Genomic DNA, 14,107 nt, shown 5'->3' with positions numbered 1-14,107 from the left:
TATATACTGATTTTGACAGGGTCCGGTCTGGTCTTTGATGTTACTCCAGATAAGATTGAGAGGTTCTACTTTAATCCATGTATTCCTCTTTCCTTACCGTCTTCTGCGTGCCCATCACATCCCATGTATACATGGGACCCATCCATGGATGTGGGATTCCCACAATATATTTCAGATTGGAAGTTCCCAGCTATCTGAACATTGGCCTTTTTCTACTGACGATTATACTTGACCAATCTGAGGTTGAGATCTTCCAATCCAAAATTTTTTAAAAAAAAAATAATAAAATCAACAGGGCTTCCCCAATCTTTGATGGATGGAATTTGAGTAGATACTTTTCATATGTAGAGGGGGAGGCCCTAATTTCAATGCCCAAGTTCTCAAGGATGTACCGTCTGGCCAGAATGAATCTGTGATATCTCTCTGCGGATTGGACACCGGTCTTGTATGGAATGAATGGTGTTTCCGGTGGAGGTCAAAGACATGGCCTACACGTGCCAAAAAAAAAAAAGGATCTCAATTGTCCACAAAAACTACCTATTAAGTATTAACCCAAAAATAAAAATGAGAGTCGAAATTCACATACTTAAAAGCAGCAGCTTGATAACACATTCAAGCACTATTATGACTTCTACCCTTTATTTCTCTTTCCACATTTTCTCAGTCATTAGGCTTATATGCTAAACATAATATCCAACATACTAGAGTGTTCTAAGAGGAGGCATTGGCAATAGCACCTGCTTCAGTCAGCAATGGCACCAGCTTCCCTTCATTGTGTTTGGCTGTTACATCTGCATCAATCCAAATCCAACATGTAAGAAAAACCAGCATTTGACCATAAATGAAAAAAGAAATAAGAAAATAGAAAATAGAAAAAACAAATGACAATTGGGGGGGCAGGGGCATACTGTCGCATCCACCGATGTGGTTTCCATTTATGAACACATTTGGGACGGTCCGTTGTCCGGTCCACTCTACCAGTGCAGATTGGACTGCATCTCCATCGCCTTTTGATAGCATGGAAAAGAAACGGTTGTTATGGACACCTTACAAAGAAGTGCAATAGAACTAATGTAAAGATTACAGAGATTTTTCAAGTTGGAAAAGGGCAAATGGGAATCAGTTGAGGCATCAATTGAATAGAAGTCATGATAGATCACTCCATTTCTTCATCTTTCAGAGTTTCATTGCCCACCACCTTACTGAATCAGACACTGCCACAAGTCATGCCCCAGATCGTATCTGCTCCAAACAACTTGACTATCAAGACAGAGGGCAGTGGACATTGTATGCATATACTATTACTGGGACGAAATCTTAGGCCTGCCAAGAAGCACTACCAAATATGGACATGGATTCTAAAAGTCAAGCACAGAATGAACCCACCTTGTATTTGGTAGAATTCCTCCTTTTGTTCCCCAAATCACAGTGGGATGACTCGTACTTACCTCACTTCAGGTTTGGGGGGACCCGATACACTGCTAATTGGGGTTGCATCTTCTGAAATCTTCATTTGTCAAAGATCATTTAGAAGCAACAAAACCCAACTAAATCTATTTGTATGGTAGAATGTGATAAGGAAAAGAGAGAGAGAGAAAGAGAGAGAGAGAGAGAGAGAGAGAGAGAGTAGAATGAAATTTCAGAAAAGTCAAAAAAAAAAAAAAAAAAAAAAAACCATATGAAGTGCAGCAATGTAAACAGGAAAAGAGGCCATAAAGGGTCAAGAGTTCCAAAGGAAACAGTCCTAGTCTTAACATCAATCCAATCAGTTGTGTTCTAGAACTTCAATTCCAGGGCACGCCATATTCTGCCTAGCTGCCATGGAATTCTAGGTGTTTTGAGGATTGCTAGTGCTGTTTTATGACGAATGTTCTGAGCCAAGGACCAAGAAATGGAAAGGTAAAACTAAGAAAGCAAAAAAATCTTCTGAAGTCTCTACTCTTGTGAATTGAAAAAGAACTTACTTTCGACATCCAATTCAATCACTTTGTAATTCGCCCCCAACTGTGATAGCAACTTCTTAACCCGCGTGCAATATCCACAATAGGTCTTGCTGCAATCAGAAAAGTAATATCAGAGTAGGAAGTTTGGAGTGTTGCATAAAAAACATTAAAAACTTAATGGAAGTAGTGCTATAAAATCTGTGCGGCGCAGATAACAGAATGTTTGGGGGACTAAGTAGATGATGCAAATGCAATGTTCATAATGTTCTGAATATTCCCCCATTTTTGTAGCATCAACCATCCATGCATGCAACATATTCACATGATGACATAACTGAAATGAGGATGTTGAGATGGATGAGTGGCAAGAGAAGTATAGAATTAGAAATGAATACATCCAATAGAGAGGTTTGCTTGAATACACCACAACATATGACAATAAGATATGTTGAGACTAGCCGTTGGATCTTTTTCCAAATACGAAAACTGCTTATTTGATAGGGTTGAAATATCCCATTTAGAGATTTTATTCGTTGTCTTTCTACCATACAAAGTGAGATTTGTCATTAACTGGTTTGGACCATTGATATATGTTCCAATTCAAAGGCTAAAATCCTGATCAGTGTTTTAAACAGCTAATTGTGTGTAGCATAGCATTCACCCCTTTGAAGCATGACGCATAAGTCACATAGCATGTAGCGTAAGCATTCATGATAATCTGCACAAAATTAGACTGATAAATAATCATCACTATATAGGGCATCTTCTCTTTGGAAAGAGACAGCCTCTTTGAAAGATAGGATTTGGGAAGGAGTGGGTTTTTCATTGGGTAGCGGGGAGGGGATTAGATTTTGGGAAGATGTATGGTTAGGGGGAAAAAGTTTGAGGGAGAGGTTCCCCCTGTTAGTGGGAATTGCTCAAGAACCGAATATAGCGGTGGCGAGATGTTTCTCATTTCATGGGGATTCAGTCATTTGGGCGCCCCCTTGTAGGAGGAACTTAAATGACATTAAGGTTGCAGAGTTTTTGAGCTTATTGGAGCTATTAGGTAAGGTTCATCCGACCATCTCTCGAAGCAACTCGATAAGGTGGTTAGACAAAAAATCTAAAAAATTCTCAGCTAAATCCTTCTATCAAAAGAACTATTGGCCGATCAAATGTCACTGAGGTTAGCCATACAGCATTTGTGTGGAGGTATGGAGCTCCAGTAAAGGTAGCTGCATTGGCTTGGCTTGTGGGCCAAAACAAGGTGCTCGCGGTGGACAATTTATGCAAGAAAGGGATGATTCTCCTGAATGCGTGTCTTCTATGTTACAAAGCTGAAGAATCGGTGAACAATCTCTTCATTCATTGCGACTTTGTGGCAAAGATTTGGGATGAGTTCGCTGCCAAGCTTGGGTTTCAACGGGTAATGTCGGGTTCTACAGAAGCTTTATTCTCATCCTGGCATGGTGGGGATAGAGGGTAGATACGGAAGAAAATATGGCATCTTTGTCCACCCGCAGGAATATGGGTGCTGTGGATGGAAAGAAATAGTCGGTGCTTTCAAAACCAGAAAAAGGAATCTTTCGAGGTATGCAAAATGGCTAGGGATGGTTGAAGGAATGGGCGAGTGAAGCAAAAATCATTGTGGTTGATCAGTTCGATAAAATTTGGGTTGAGTTGTAGTTGTTTGTCTTTTGTTTTTGTTTCTCTTTATGTTTGGGTGTATTTTTTAGTCTTCAGTCTTTAAGCAATAAAATTTGTCAATGTTCAAAATAAAGATAAATAATGAAATTTAACAAAATTTCATGATATTTGGTGCAACCAAATGCAACCTAAAGTAATAGGAAGGGCAATGATTAAATATAATGGTAAAGAATGAGCAATGAAACTGGTTTAATAATGTTATTTATATTATTTTACTATATGCATTAAAAAGATTAACTAATTTGTATTGAAAAATAGAAAAACGTAACAAATCATTGAAAACATTAACTGATTTTAATGAAAAATAACTGGTAATGTGAGCTATGTAGCATGTAGAGTAGTCTATGTAGCACGCAGCGCATACAAAATATCATGTGTGGGCTACATGGGACTTAAGCTATTTGCATGAGGTGCATTTGAGCAAAATATCATGTGTAGCTTACAGTACACCACATAATGTAAGCTACAAGCTGCATAGCGTAGCTATTTAAGACACTGGTCCCGATGTATTGTATTGCAGTATGTCGAGATGTATTTGAGCAAACCTCTTCAAGGGAACTTAGGAGGACCACCAATAGGTAATAAGATAAGAGAAAGTAGCTTTAGATGATTTGGCCATGTGCAATAGTCCAAGAACTGCATCGTTTAGAGTGAATTAGTTCAAGATGAATGCTCTAAAGGGACGGGGAAGTTTCAAAAGGATGTGGGTGAGCTAGTAAGACAAGATTTGATGACATATGAGGATATGCTCCTTCATAGGGTGGAATTGCAAAACAGAATTCACATATCTGACAAGAATTAGTTGGGATAAGGCTTAGATGATGACGATGGTGATTGTGGGGACATCCAAGAAGTATCAAGCACTACTAAGGTTTTAAGAACTCACTGGAAATTAAATTGAAAAGGCGGAAGAATTGCATTTAAACATTCCCTCCAGTGTTCCACATCCTTTTTCACTCATAAAGATATTGAACATAGAGAATACGAAGAAAGGCATAACAAGTTCAAATCAAGTTTCTTTTTTTGGCAGATTAGCATGGGGTTTAGTTGGAATCTTTATCAGGTCAAATCATGATGAACCAGACTCTCAAACTATCAAAAAGAGACAAGAAAGTAAGGGTGCATTCTGATGCACCATCTAATTGAATTGTCATAATGAAACTAAAGCAGAAATAATCAAAGAGTGATATTCTCAGAATTGTTATCAAGGGTGAGGACTGCATATTGCAATTATGTTACTTCAAAGTTGGACTTGAAATACCACCACTAAAGAATTATAAGGTCCAGCTCATCATTTAAAGGGGGGATCCAATTCCAAACCATATATGTGATGGGCCTAACCGGTATAGGGAACACCCAAAACTTCTCCTACATTGGGATATTCCAACCTTTCTTTTGTGAACTAGTTTTTCTTTAACTATGGACCATATCTTTCCACAACCCAACCGTCTTTTCAGCAAGTGATTAATTGAAACATTAGGATATTCCAAACTTCAATATTTTTGACGCAGCCACCATCAGCAGTGCATCTCATTACATTAACAGTTCAGAACACCATGTCATGTATGGAATCACGAGCAGGTGGGGCTACAATTCCTCACTGCAATTTGATCCTCATCACAAAGTGGAGGGAACATTGTCAGTTTCATCTTTGATAAAACTGAATATGAATATTCACTTCACATGCGCATCCAAACGCAGCCTGTGTCGAAGGTGGGATAAAGCCACTTTTCTGCCTTAATTAGCATGAAAAAGATGAAAAGACCGTAAGCATATTGCTGTTTCAGTTTTCTGTGTGAACAAAAGCACAGTCGAACAGATAACTATCCACCACACCAAATTATCCATTTATGGAATCCAAACACGCCCATCAATGCAACTGAAAGTTGAAATTCAAGACCACTTTTTTTTTTCTTTTTCTTTTTCTTTTTGCAATATCGAAACCGCTCCAGTTTTCAGTTCTAGCATGTGGAGCCCATGGATCAGTACGCACAGAAAATTGGCCTTTTGTCTCCGATCGGTGATGAACAATGCACCAAACCACACCCCGATTGAAAGATCCATCACCAATCTTCCAACTCTTTCTAGTTGACTGTGAACCATCACCGTAATGTTTTTCCTAACCGTCTATTTTCAGGCCACAAATCTCAAAGTCAGGATCATCCGATCTAGGAGATTTTTGGGGCACAATCAATTCACGGTGGGATGCAACACACCAATCGTTCAAATTACTGATCCATGGCCCCATGAACGGATCAGATACATCGGCTGTATCATAAGTTACAGATACATCCATCTTTTCCAGTAAATCCCATCCGTGTAAATGGCAGGCCACACTACGATGTTCACACCATGTGAAATCATACCGATCAACTCGGACACGACATCGAAATCAACGAACAGCAAATGGTTTAACTGAGTGCAGTGGCGTGGCCCACCCAGCGAGCAGATCGACCTGATCTTCATAGCATGTGATAATCATGATACGGCCCACCTTTTGGACGGATTGGATTTCCTAAAGAGAGAAGAAGAAGAAGAAAGAGATACCTGAAAACGACGACGGGATTGGAAGAGACAAGCTCCTTAGCCTGAGACAGCGCCATTTCCAACTCTTCTTCGTTTCTGTTCAACGCAGTAAGAAATCCTCCCATTGGTTTATCTTAAATAGCTGAAATCTCTCTCTCTCTCTCTCTCTCTCTCTCTACGTGGCGCGGCCTTCGGCTCGGTGCGGGCTTCGGTGGACCCCCGGAGGTCGGTGGATCTCTGACTGAGGGACCCACCTTGATTTATATGTCTTATATCCACTCCGTCCATCCGTTTCTTCAAATAATTTTTGGGCATGTTCCCAAAAAATCAGAAGATACAAATCAAATGGACCATGACACAGGAAACCGTGTTGATTGAACTATCACCATTAAAAACTTCTTTTGATGATTTGCAATGTTTATTTCTCATCTAATCTGTTGATAAGGTCACAAAGAGCTTTATGAAAGGACCACATAAGTATCAGGTTGATCCAAAATTCTTTTGACCCATGATAAGTTTTTAACGGCCAATCACCAATGTTAAATGGAGAAATTTACCACTGTACGACCCATTCATGGACCATTTACCCGTTGAGGCCCACCTCCTTTTACCTTATCAGAATGAGCCCCCGGCTGTACGGACGACTTGCCAAAGGTCGAAAATGCCCCCTGCTTTTTCTTTCAAGCGGATCGGCTGGAGCGCTGACGCTCTTCAAACTCCGAGTTGTACGAACGGTACAGTTATGTATTTATTATATTCTCAAGTTTATCTCGAAATCATTTCGGAGCATTATAAAAATAAAAAACATTCATATTCGAAGATCAACTAAACCACACCACAAAGCGTAGCGGAAGATTGATTTTCACCGTTGAAACTTTTGTTGGGCTCACTATAACATTTATTTTCCATCCATTCTACTCAGAAGGTCACAGAGACCTGGAAGAAGAGGAAAAATAAATTTTACGATGATCTAAAACCTCCAGTAACCCATAAAAGGGTTTCAATGGTAGACATTCAAAGCATAATGGTAAAGACATTTGCTATGGTCATAGTCATATCTATGACTACGGATTATAACCGTAGCCATAGATACCCTAATCCGTAGCCATAAATGTCTATCAGGGGTAAGCTCGTCAAACTAGCGGCCCCTACGCCAGTTGCTGGCCTGTCTAGCGGGGCCACGCTGATCTAGCGGCCCTCACCGTAGCCATAAACGAACTACCGTGCCGACAGTCTGTGCATTTTTATTTTATTTTTATTTTATTTTATACATGGAGAACTTTATTATACCTATAATTTTTTCTAGCACATATTTATATAAATACGTATGTATAAGAATATAAATTTTTTTTTTCTTTTTTTCATTTCTTTCTTTATTCATTTAACAAGAATATCTTCTAAACTAAAATTAGTTACTTGATGTACCCTATATGATTTTGGGGTAGGAGAAGCTACTTTAACCAACCAACTTGGTTATTTCCCAAGATTCCATTTGGTCGATGGTCGAAAATCCATTTCATTCACTTAGCGGTCAATTTCATTCATTTCATTTACTTTGTGATCAATTCCATGCATTTCACGGTCAATCCCGGCGATTCCGTTTTGATTCACGGTCATTTCCATGCATTTCATGGTCAATTCCCTTCACTTCACGGTCATTTTTATGGAGTTCACGGTCATTTCCCTACACTTCACGGTCATTTCCATGCATTTCACGGTCAATCCCGGCGATTCCGTTTTGATTCACGGTCATTTCCATGCATTTCACGGTCAATTCTCTTCACTTCATGGTCATTTCCATGCATTTCACGGTCAATTCGGTTCACTTCACGATCATTTCCATGCAATTCACGGTCAATCCCGGTGATTCCGTTTCATTGCATGATCATTTCCATGCATTTCATGGTCATTTGCCTTCAATTCACAGTCATTTCCATGCATTTCAAGATCAATCCCGGCGATTCCGTATCATTTCACGGTCATTTCCATGCATTTCACGATCATTTCATGGTCATTTTCATGCATTTCACGGTCAATCACGGCGATTCCGTTTGGATTCATGGTCATATCCATGCATTTCATGGCCAATTCCCTTTACTTCACGGTCATTTTCACACATTTTCACGGTCAATTCGCTTCACTTCATGGTCATTTCCATGCATTTCATGGTCATTCCCGGCGATTCCGTGTTGATTCACGGTCATTTCCACGCATTTCACGATCAATTTCCTTCACTTCACGGTCATTTCCACGCATTTCACTGTCAATTCGCTTCACTTGACGGTCATTTCAATGCATTTCACGATCATTCCCGACGATTCCGTGTTGATTCACGGTCATTGCCACGCATTTTACAGTCAATTCCCTTCACTTCATGATCATTTCCACGAATTTCACAGTCAATTCGCTTCACTTCAAGGTCATTTCCATTCATTTCACGGTCATTCCCGGCGATTCCGTGTGGATTCACGGTCATTTTCATGCATTTCACGGTCATTACTGGCGATTCCGTGTGGATTCACGGTCATTTCCACGTATTTCACGGTCATTTCCATGTATTTCACAGTCATTCCTGGCGATTCTGTGTTGATTCACGGTCATTTCCACACATTTCACGGTTAATTCCCTTCACTTCACAGTCATTCCACGCATTTCACGGTCAATTCGCTTCACTTCACGGTCATTTCCAAGCATTTCACGGTCATTCCCAGCGATTCCGTGTTGATTCACGATCATTTCCACGCATTTCACGGTCAATTCCCTTCACTTCACGGTCATTTCCATGCATTTCATGGTCAATTCCCTTCACTTCACAGTCAATTCCCTTCACTTCACGTTCTTTTCCATCCATTTCACGGTCATTCCCGGTGATTCCGTGTTGATTCACGGTCATTTCCATGCATTTCACGGTCAATTCCCTTCACTTCACGGTCATTTCCACGCATTTCATGCTCAATTCGCTTCACTTCACGATCATTTCCATGCATTTCACGATCATTTTCGGCGATTCCGTGTTGATTCACGTTCATTTCCACGCATTTCACGGTCAATTCCCTTCACTTCACGGTCATTTCCACGTATTTCACGGTCAATTCGCTTCACTTCATGGTCATTTACATGCATTTCACGGTCATTCCCAACGATTATGTATTGATTCACAGTCATTTCCATGCATTTCACAGTCAATTCCCTTCACTTCACGGTATTTCCATGTATTTCACGGTCAATTCGCTTCACTTCACGGGAATGACTATGAAATGCATGGAAATGACTGTGAAGTGAAGCGAATTGACCGTAAAATGACTGTGAAATGCATGGAAATGACCGTGAAGTGAAGGGAATTGGCCGTGAAGTAAAGGGAATTGACTATGAAATGCGTGGAAATGACCGTGAAGTGAAGGGAATTAACCGTAAAATGCGTGAAAATGACTGTGAATCAACACGAAATCGCCGGGAATGACCGTGAAATGCATGGAAATGACCATGAAGTGAAGCGAATTGACCGTAAAATGACCGTGAAATGCATGGAAATGACTGTGAAGTGAAGGGAATTGACCGTGAAATGCGTGGAAATGACCGTGAAGTGAAGGGAATTGATCGTGAAATGCGTGGAAATGACCGTGAATCAACATGGAATCGCCGGGAATGACTGTGAAATGCATGGAAATGACCGTGAAGTGAAGCGAATTGACCGTAAAATGCGTGGAAATAACAATGAAGTGAAGGGAATTGACCGTGAAATGCATGGAAATGGCTGTGAATCAACACGGAATCACCGGGAATGACCGTGAAATGGATGGAAAAGAACATGAAGTGAAGGGAATTGACCATGAAATGCGTGGAAATGACCGTGAAGTGAAGGGAATTGACCATGAAATGCGTGGAAATGATCGTGAATCAACACGGAATCGCCGGGAATGACCATGAAATGCATGGAAATGACCGTGAAGTGAAGCGAATTGACCGTGAAATGTGATGCTGAAGTGAAGAATGCCGTAAATGTGGAAATGCCGTGAAGTGAAGTGAATTGTTAACACGTAATCACTGGGAATGATCGTGAAATGCATGGAAATGACCGTGAAGTGAAGCGAATTGACCGTGAAATGCGTGGAAATGACCGTGAAGTGAAGGGAATTGACCGTGAAATGCGTGGAAATGACCGTGAATCAACACGGAATCGCGAGGAATGACTGTGAAATGCATGGAAATGACCGTGAAGTGAAGCGAATTGACCATGAAATGCGTGGAAATGACCGCGAAGAGAAGGGAATTGACCGTGAAATGCATGGAAATGACCGTGAATCAACACGGAATCGCTGGGAATGACCGTGAACTGCATGGTTATGATCGTGAAGTGAAGTAAATTGACTGTGAAATTCGTGGAAATGACCGTGAAGTAAAGGGAATTGGCCGTGAAATGCATGAAAATGACCGTGAATCAACACAGAATCGCCGGGAATTATAGTGAAATGCATAGAAATGACCATGAAGTGAAGCGAATTAACCGTGAAATGCGTGGAAATGACCGTGAAGTGAAGGGAATTAATTGTGAAATGCATGGAAATGACCGTGAATCAACACGGAATCGCCGGGAATGACCGTGAAATGCATGGAAATGATCGTGAAGTGTAGCGAATTGACCGTGAAATGCATGGAAATGACTGTGAAGTGAAGGGAATTAACCGTGAAATGCATGGAAATGACTGTGAATCCAAACGGAATTGACGGTGAAATGCATGGAAATGACCGTGAAATGAAACAGAATCGCCAAGATTGACCGTGAAATGCATGGAAATGACCGTGAAATGCATGGAAATGATCGTGCAATGAAACGGAATCGCCGGGATTGACCGTGAATTACATGGAAATGACCGTGAAGTGAAGCGAATTGACCGTGAAATGCATGGAATGACCGTGAAGTGAAGGGAATTGACTGTGAAATGCATGGAAATGACCGTGAATCAAAACGGAATCACCGGGATTGACTGTGAAATGGATGGAAATGACCATGAAGTGTAGGGAAATGACCGTGAAATGTATAAAAATGACCGTGAAGTGAAGGAAATTGACCGTGAAATGCATGGAAATGACCGTGAATAAAAACGGAATCGCCGAGATTGACCGTGAAATGCATGGAATTGATCACAAAGTAAATGAAATGAATGAAATTGACCGCTAAGTGAATGAATTGGATTTTTGACCATCGACCTGATGGAATCTTTGGAAATAACCAGGTTGGTTGGTTAAAGTAGTTTCTCCTACCCCAAAATCATATAGGGTACATCAAGTAACTAATTTTAGTTTAGAAGATATTCTTGTTAAATGAATGAAGAAAGAAATGAAAAAAAGAGAGAAATTTTTTTTATATGCTTATACATATATTTTATATAAATATGTGTTAGAGAAAATTATAGGTAGAATAAAGTTCTCCTTATAAAAAATAAAAATAAAAATGCACATACTGTCATCACAGTAGTCCTTTTATGGCTACGGTTATAATCTGTAGCCATAAGGGCCGTAGATGGGCGTGGCCTCGCCAGATCAGCATGGCCCCGCTAGACAGGCCAGCAACTGGCATGGGGGCCACTAGTTCGGCGAGCCCACTCTGGATAAACCTTTATGGCTACCGATTAGGGCACTTATAGCTACAGTTATAATCCGTAACGATCGTTCTGATAGTCGCAAATGACTTTATCGTTATGCTTTAAACGTCAACAGGTGAAACCCTTTTAAGGGCCACGGACGTTCTGGATCATTATAAAATTTGTTTTTCTTTTCATCCAGGTCTTCGTGACCTCATGAATAGATTGGATGGAAAATAAATATAAAGACCTTATGAATAGATTGGATGGAAAATAAATGTTATGGTGGGCCCTACAAAAGTTTCACCGGTAAAAATCAATTTTATGCTGCTCTTTGTGGTGTGGTCCAGTTGATCTTTGGATATGATCTTTTTTTTGGATAATGCTCTGAAATGATCTCGAAATATGGATGATCGTTGTGGATATAATAAATACATAACCGTGGGGGCATGTAACTTCGATTTCTTTTGAGCCGTTCGTACAACTTGGAGTTCGAGGAGCGTCAACGCTCGTCCTCAAGCACCAGCCGATCCGCTTGAAGAAAAAGCAGGGGCATTTTCGACCCCTGGCAGGTCGTCCGTACATCCGGGGCTTGTTCTGGTAAGGTAAAATGAGGTGGACTTCAGCGGGTAAATGGGCCATAATGGGTCGTACAGTGGTAAATTTCTCATGGTTCACGTGGTATGGTCCAGCTGAGATTTGTATCTGCTCCATTTTTCTGGATAATACTCTAGGATGCTCTGGAAAGACTGATGGACGGTGTGGATATAACGCATGCATCAGATGGCCCCACATTCAGTTATCCACCGACTTCGGTGGATCTAGGAATCCACTGAAGTCGCCTCAATACCGTGCGGGTTTAAATGCGCACCCCGTCGCGCGTAAACGACACGTTTGAGTGACTGACACACAGCCATGTATCCAATCTCGCCTCGTGGAAGGAAGAAGTCCACAGATGATAGCCGGCTACTGGGCACACCAGCCCGGACAGGAATTGCCTGTCCTGTGAAACGGATTGGCTGGCTACTCCCCTGCCACCAGCCAATGGCTGGTGGTCGGTGCTCTGTGGGCCCCACCATGATGTATTTGTTTCATCCATGCCGTCCATCTATTTTTTTCTAGATAATTTTAAGGTAGGAGACCAAAAATGTAGTATATTCCAATCTCAAGTGAACCACATTACTGGAAACAGTTTTGAATGAGCATCAACCATTAAAAACTTTATGGGGGCCATAAAAGTTTAGGATCAAGCTGATATTTTTTTTTTCCCTTCATCTGTGTCTGTATTACCTAATCAACAGATTGGATGTCAAATAAACAGTACAGTGGGCCTTAGGAGGATTTTAATGGTGGATATCCAATCACTATTGTTTTACTGTGGTGTGGTCCACCTGAGATTTATTTCCCTCTCATTTTGAAACTAAATCTGAAAATGATCTGTAAAAATGGATGAACGGAATGGATGAAACACGTACATCATGGTGGGTCCCACAGAGCACCGACCATTAGCCACGAGGCTGATGGCAGGGGGGAGTAGCCAATCAGTTTCCATTGTCTGTGCCCCTTATGTAGGCAGAAGCCATTTGGGGTCCACCACAGTGTCCGTGGGACATCCGCTCCGTCTATCCGGTTCTAATGTTGGGCCATGTGTCCAAAAAAAATAAAAATAAGGCAGATCCTAAACTCAAGTGGGGTATGCCCCCGGAAACGGTGGGGATTGAACGGCCAACATCAAAACCGTCATGGACGTTTTAGATGCATGTGAACACAACGGCAGACTAACGGAGGGTTTCAACCCTCGTCGTTTTCTTCCCACATTTCCTTGAGGTGGGGCATATTTTTTTTATTTATTTTTTAATGTGTCTCTGGTCGCTTTGGGTCATTGTCCTCACTTGAGCTCTGGAAACTAACGGATGTAGCTAATCTCACCGACGTTACGGTGGACCCCACAAGGGATTTCTTGGAAAGGGGTAAAAGATAGAAGACACGACTTTTGCTTGGAAAACTCATAACTTTTACCAAGAGTCCATGATACAAGCTTTCTAAATACAGCCAACACCAATTAAAGAAAACTTTGCATCGAAAGTTTTTTTTTTTTTTTTAATTTTGAATATGTTAGTTTTCTTAATAAGTCCCTTGAACAAAACGGTCTTACTAAGATAGTGACAAAAATGGTTCTAGTAGGATAGTGAGTTTCTTGTGAAGTTTTTCAAAGCATTGAGTTACAACACTCTTGGTGAGAATATTATGGGGTCGTTTGGCACCATGGATTTAGGGTGATTTGAGTGGATTTTAAATTCCCTGATTGTTTAGCCTCGTAAAGTGATTGAGGGTTTCAAATCACGAGGGTTTCAAATCCCTTCAAAA

The 14,107-nt window shown here is 40.8% G+C and overlaps 1 protein-coding gene across 1 annotated transcript; it reads right to left on the bottom strand.

The window, feature by feature from the left end:
* Positions 1–520: 520 nt before the first annotated feature.
* LOC131234378 (glutaredoxin) lies at positions 521–6,289 on the bottom strand. The gene is made up of 4 exons (XM_058231206.1): positions 6,180–6,289; positions 1,965–2,053; positions 909–1,007; positions 521–791 (listed from the first exon to the last, which is right to left on the bottom strand). Exons 1-4 carry the CDS (start codon positions 6,281–6,283, stop codon positions 712–714), a joined length of 372 nt encoding a protein of 123 aa, XP_058087189.1. The 5' UTR covers positions 6,284–6,289; the 3' UTR covers positions 521–711.
* Positions 6,290–14,107: the final 7,818 nt, after the last annotated feature.

This window comes from Magnolia sinica, chromosome 19 (assembly GCF_029962835.1).
Source record: "Magnolia sinica isolate HGM2019 chromosome 19, MsV1, whole genome shotgun sequence".
Classification (NCBI taxonomy): domain Eukaryota; kingdom Viridiplantae; phylum Streptophyta; class Magnoliopsida; order Magnoliales; family Magnoliaceae; genus Magnolia; species Magnolia sinica.
This window is presented reverse-complemented; position numbering and strand designations above follow the sequence as displayed.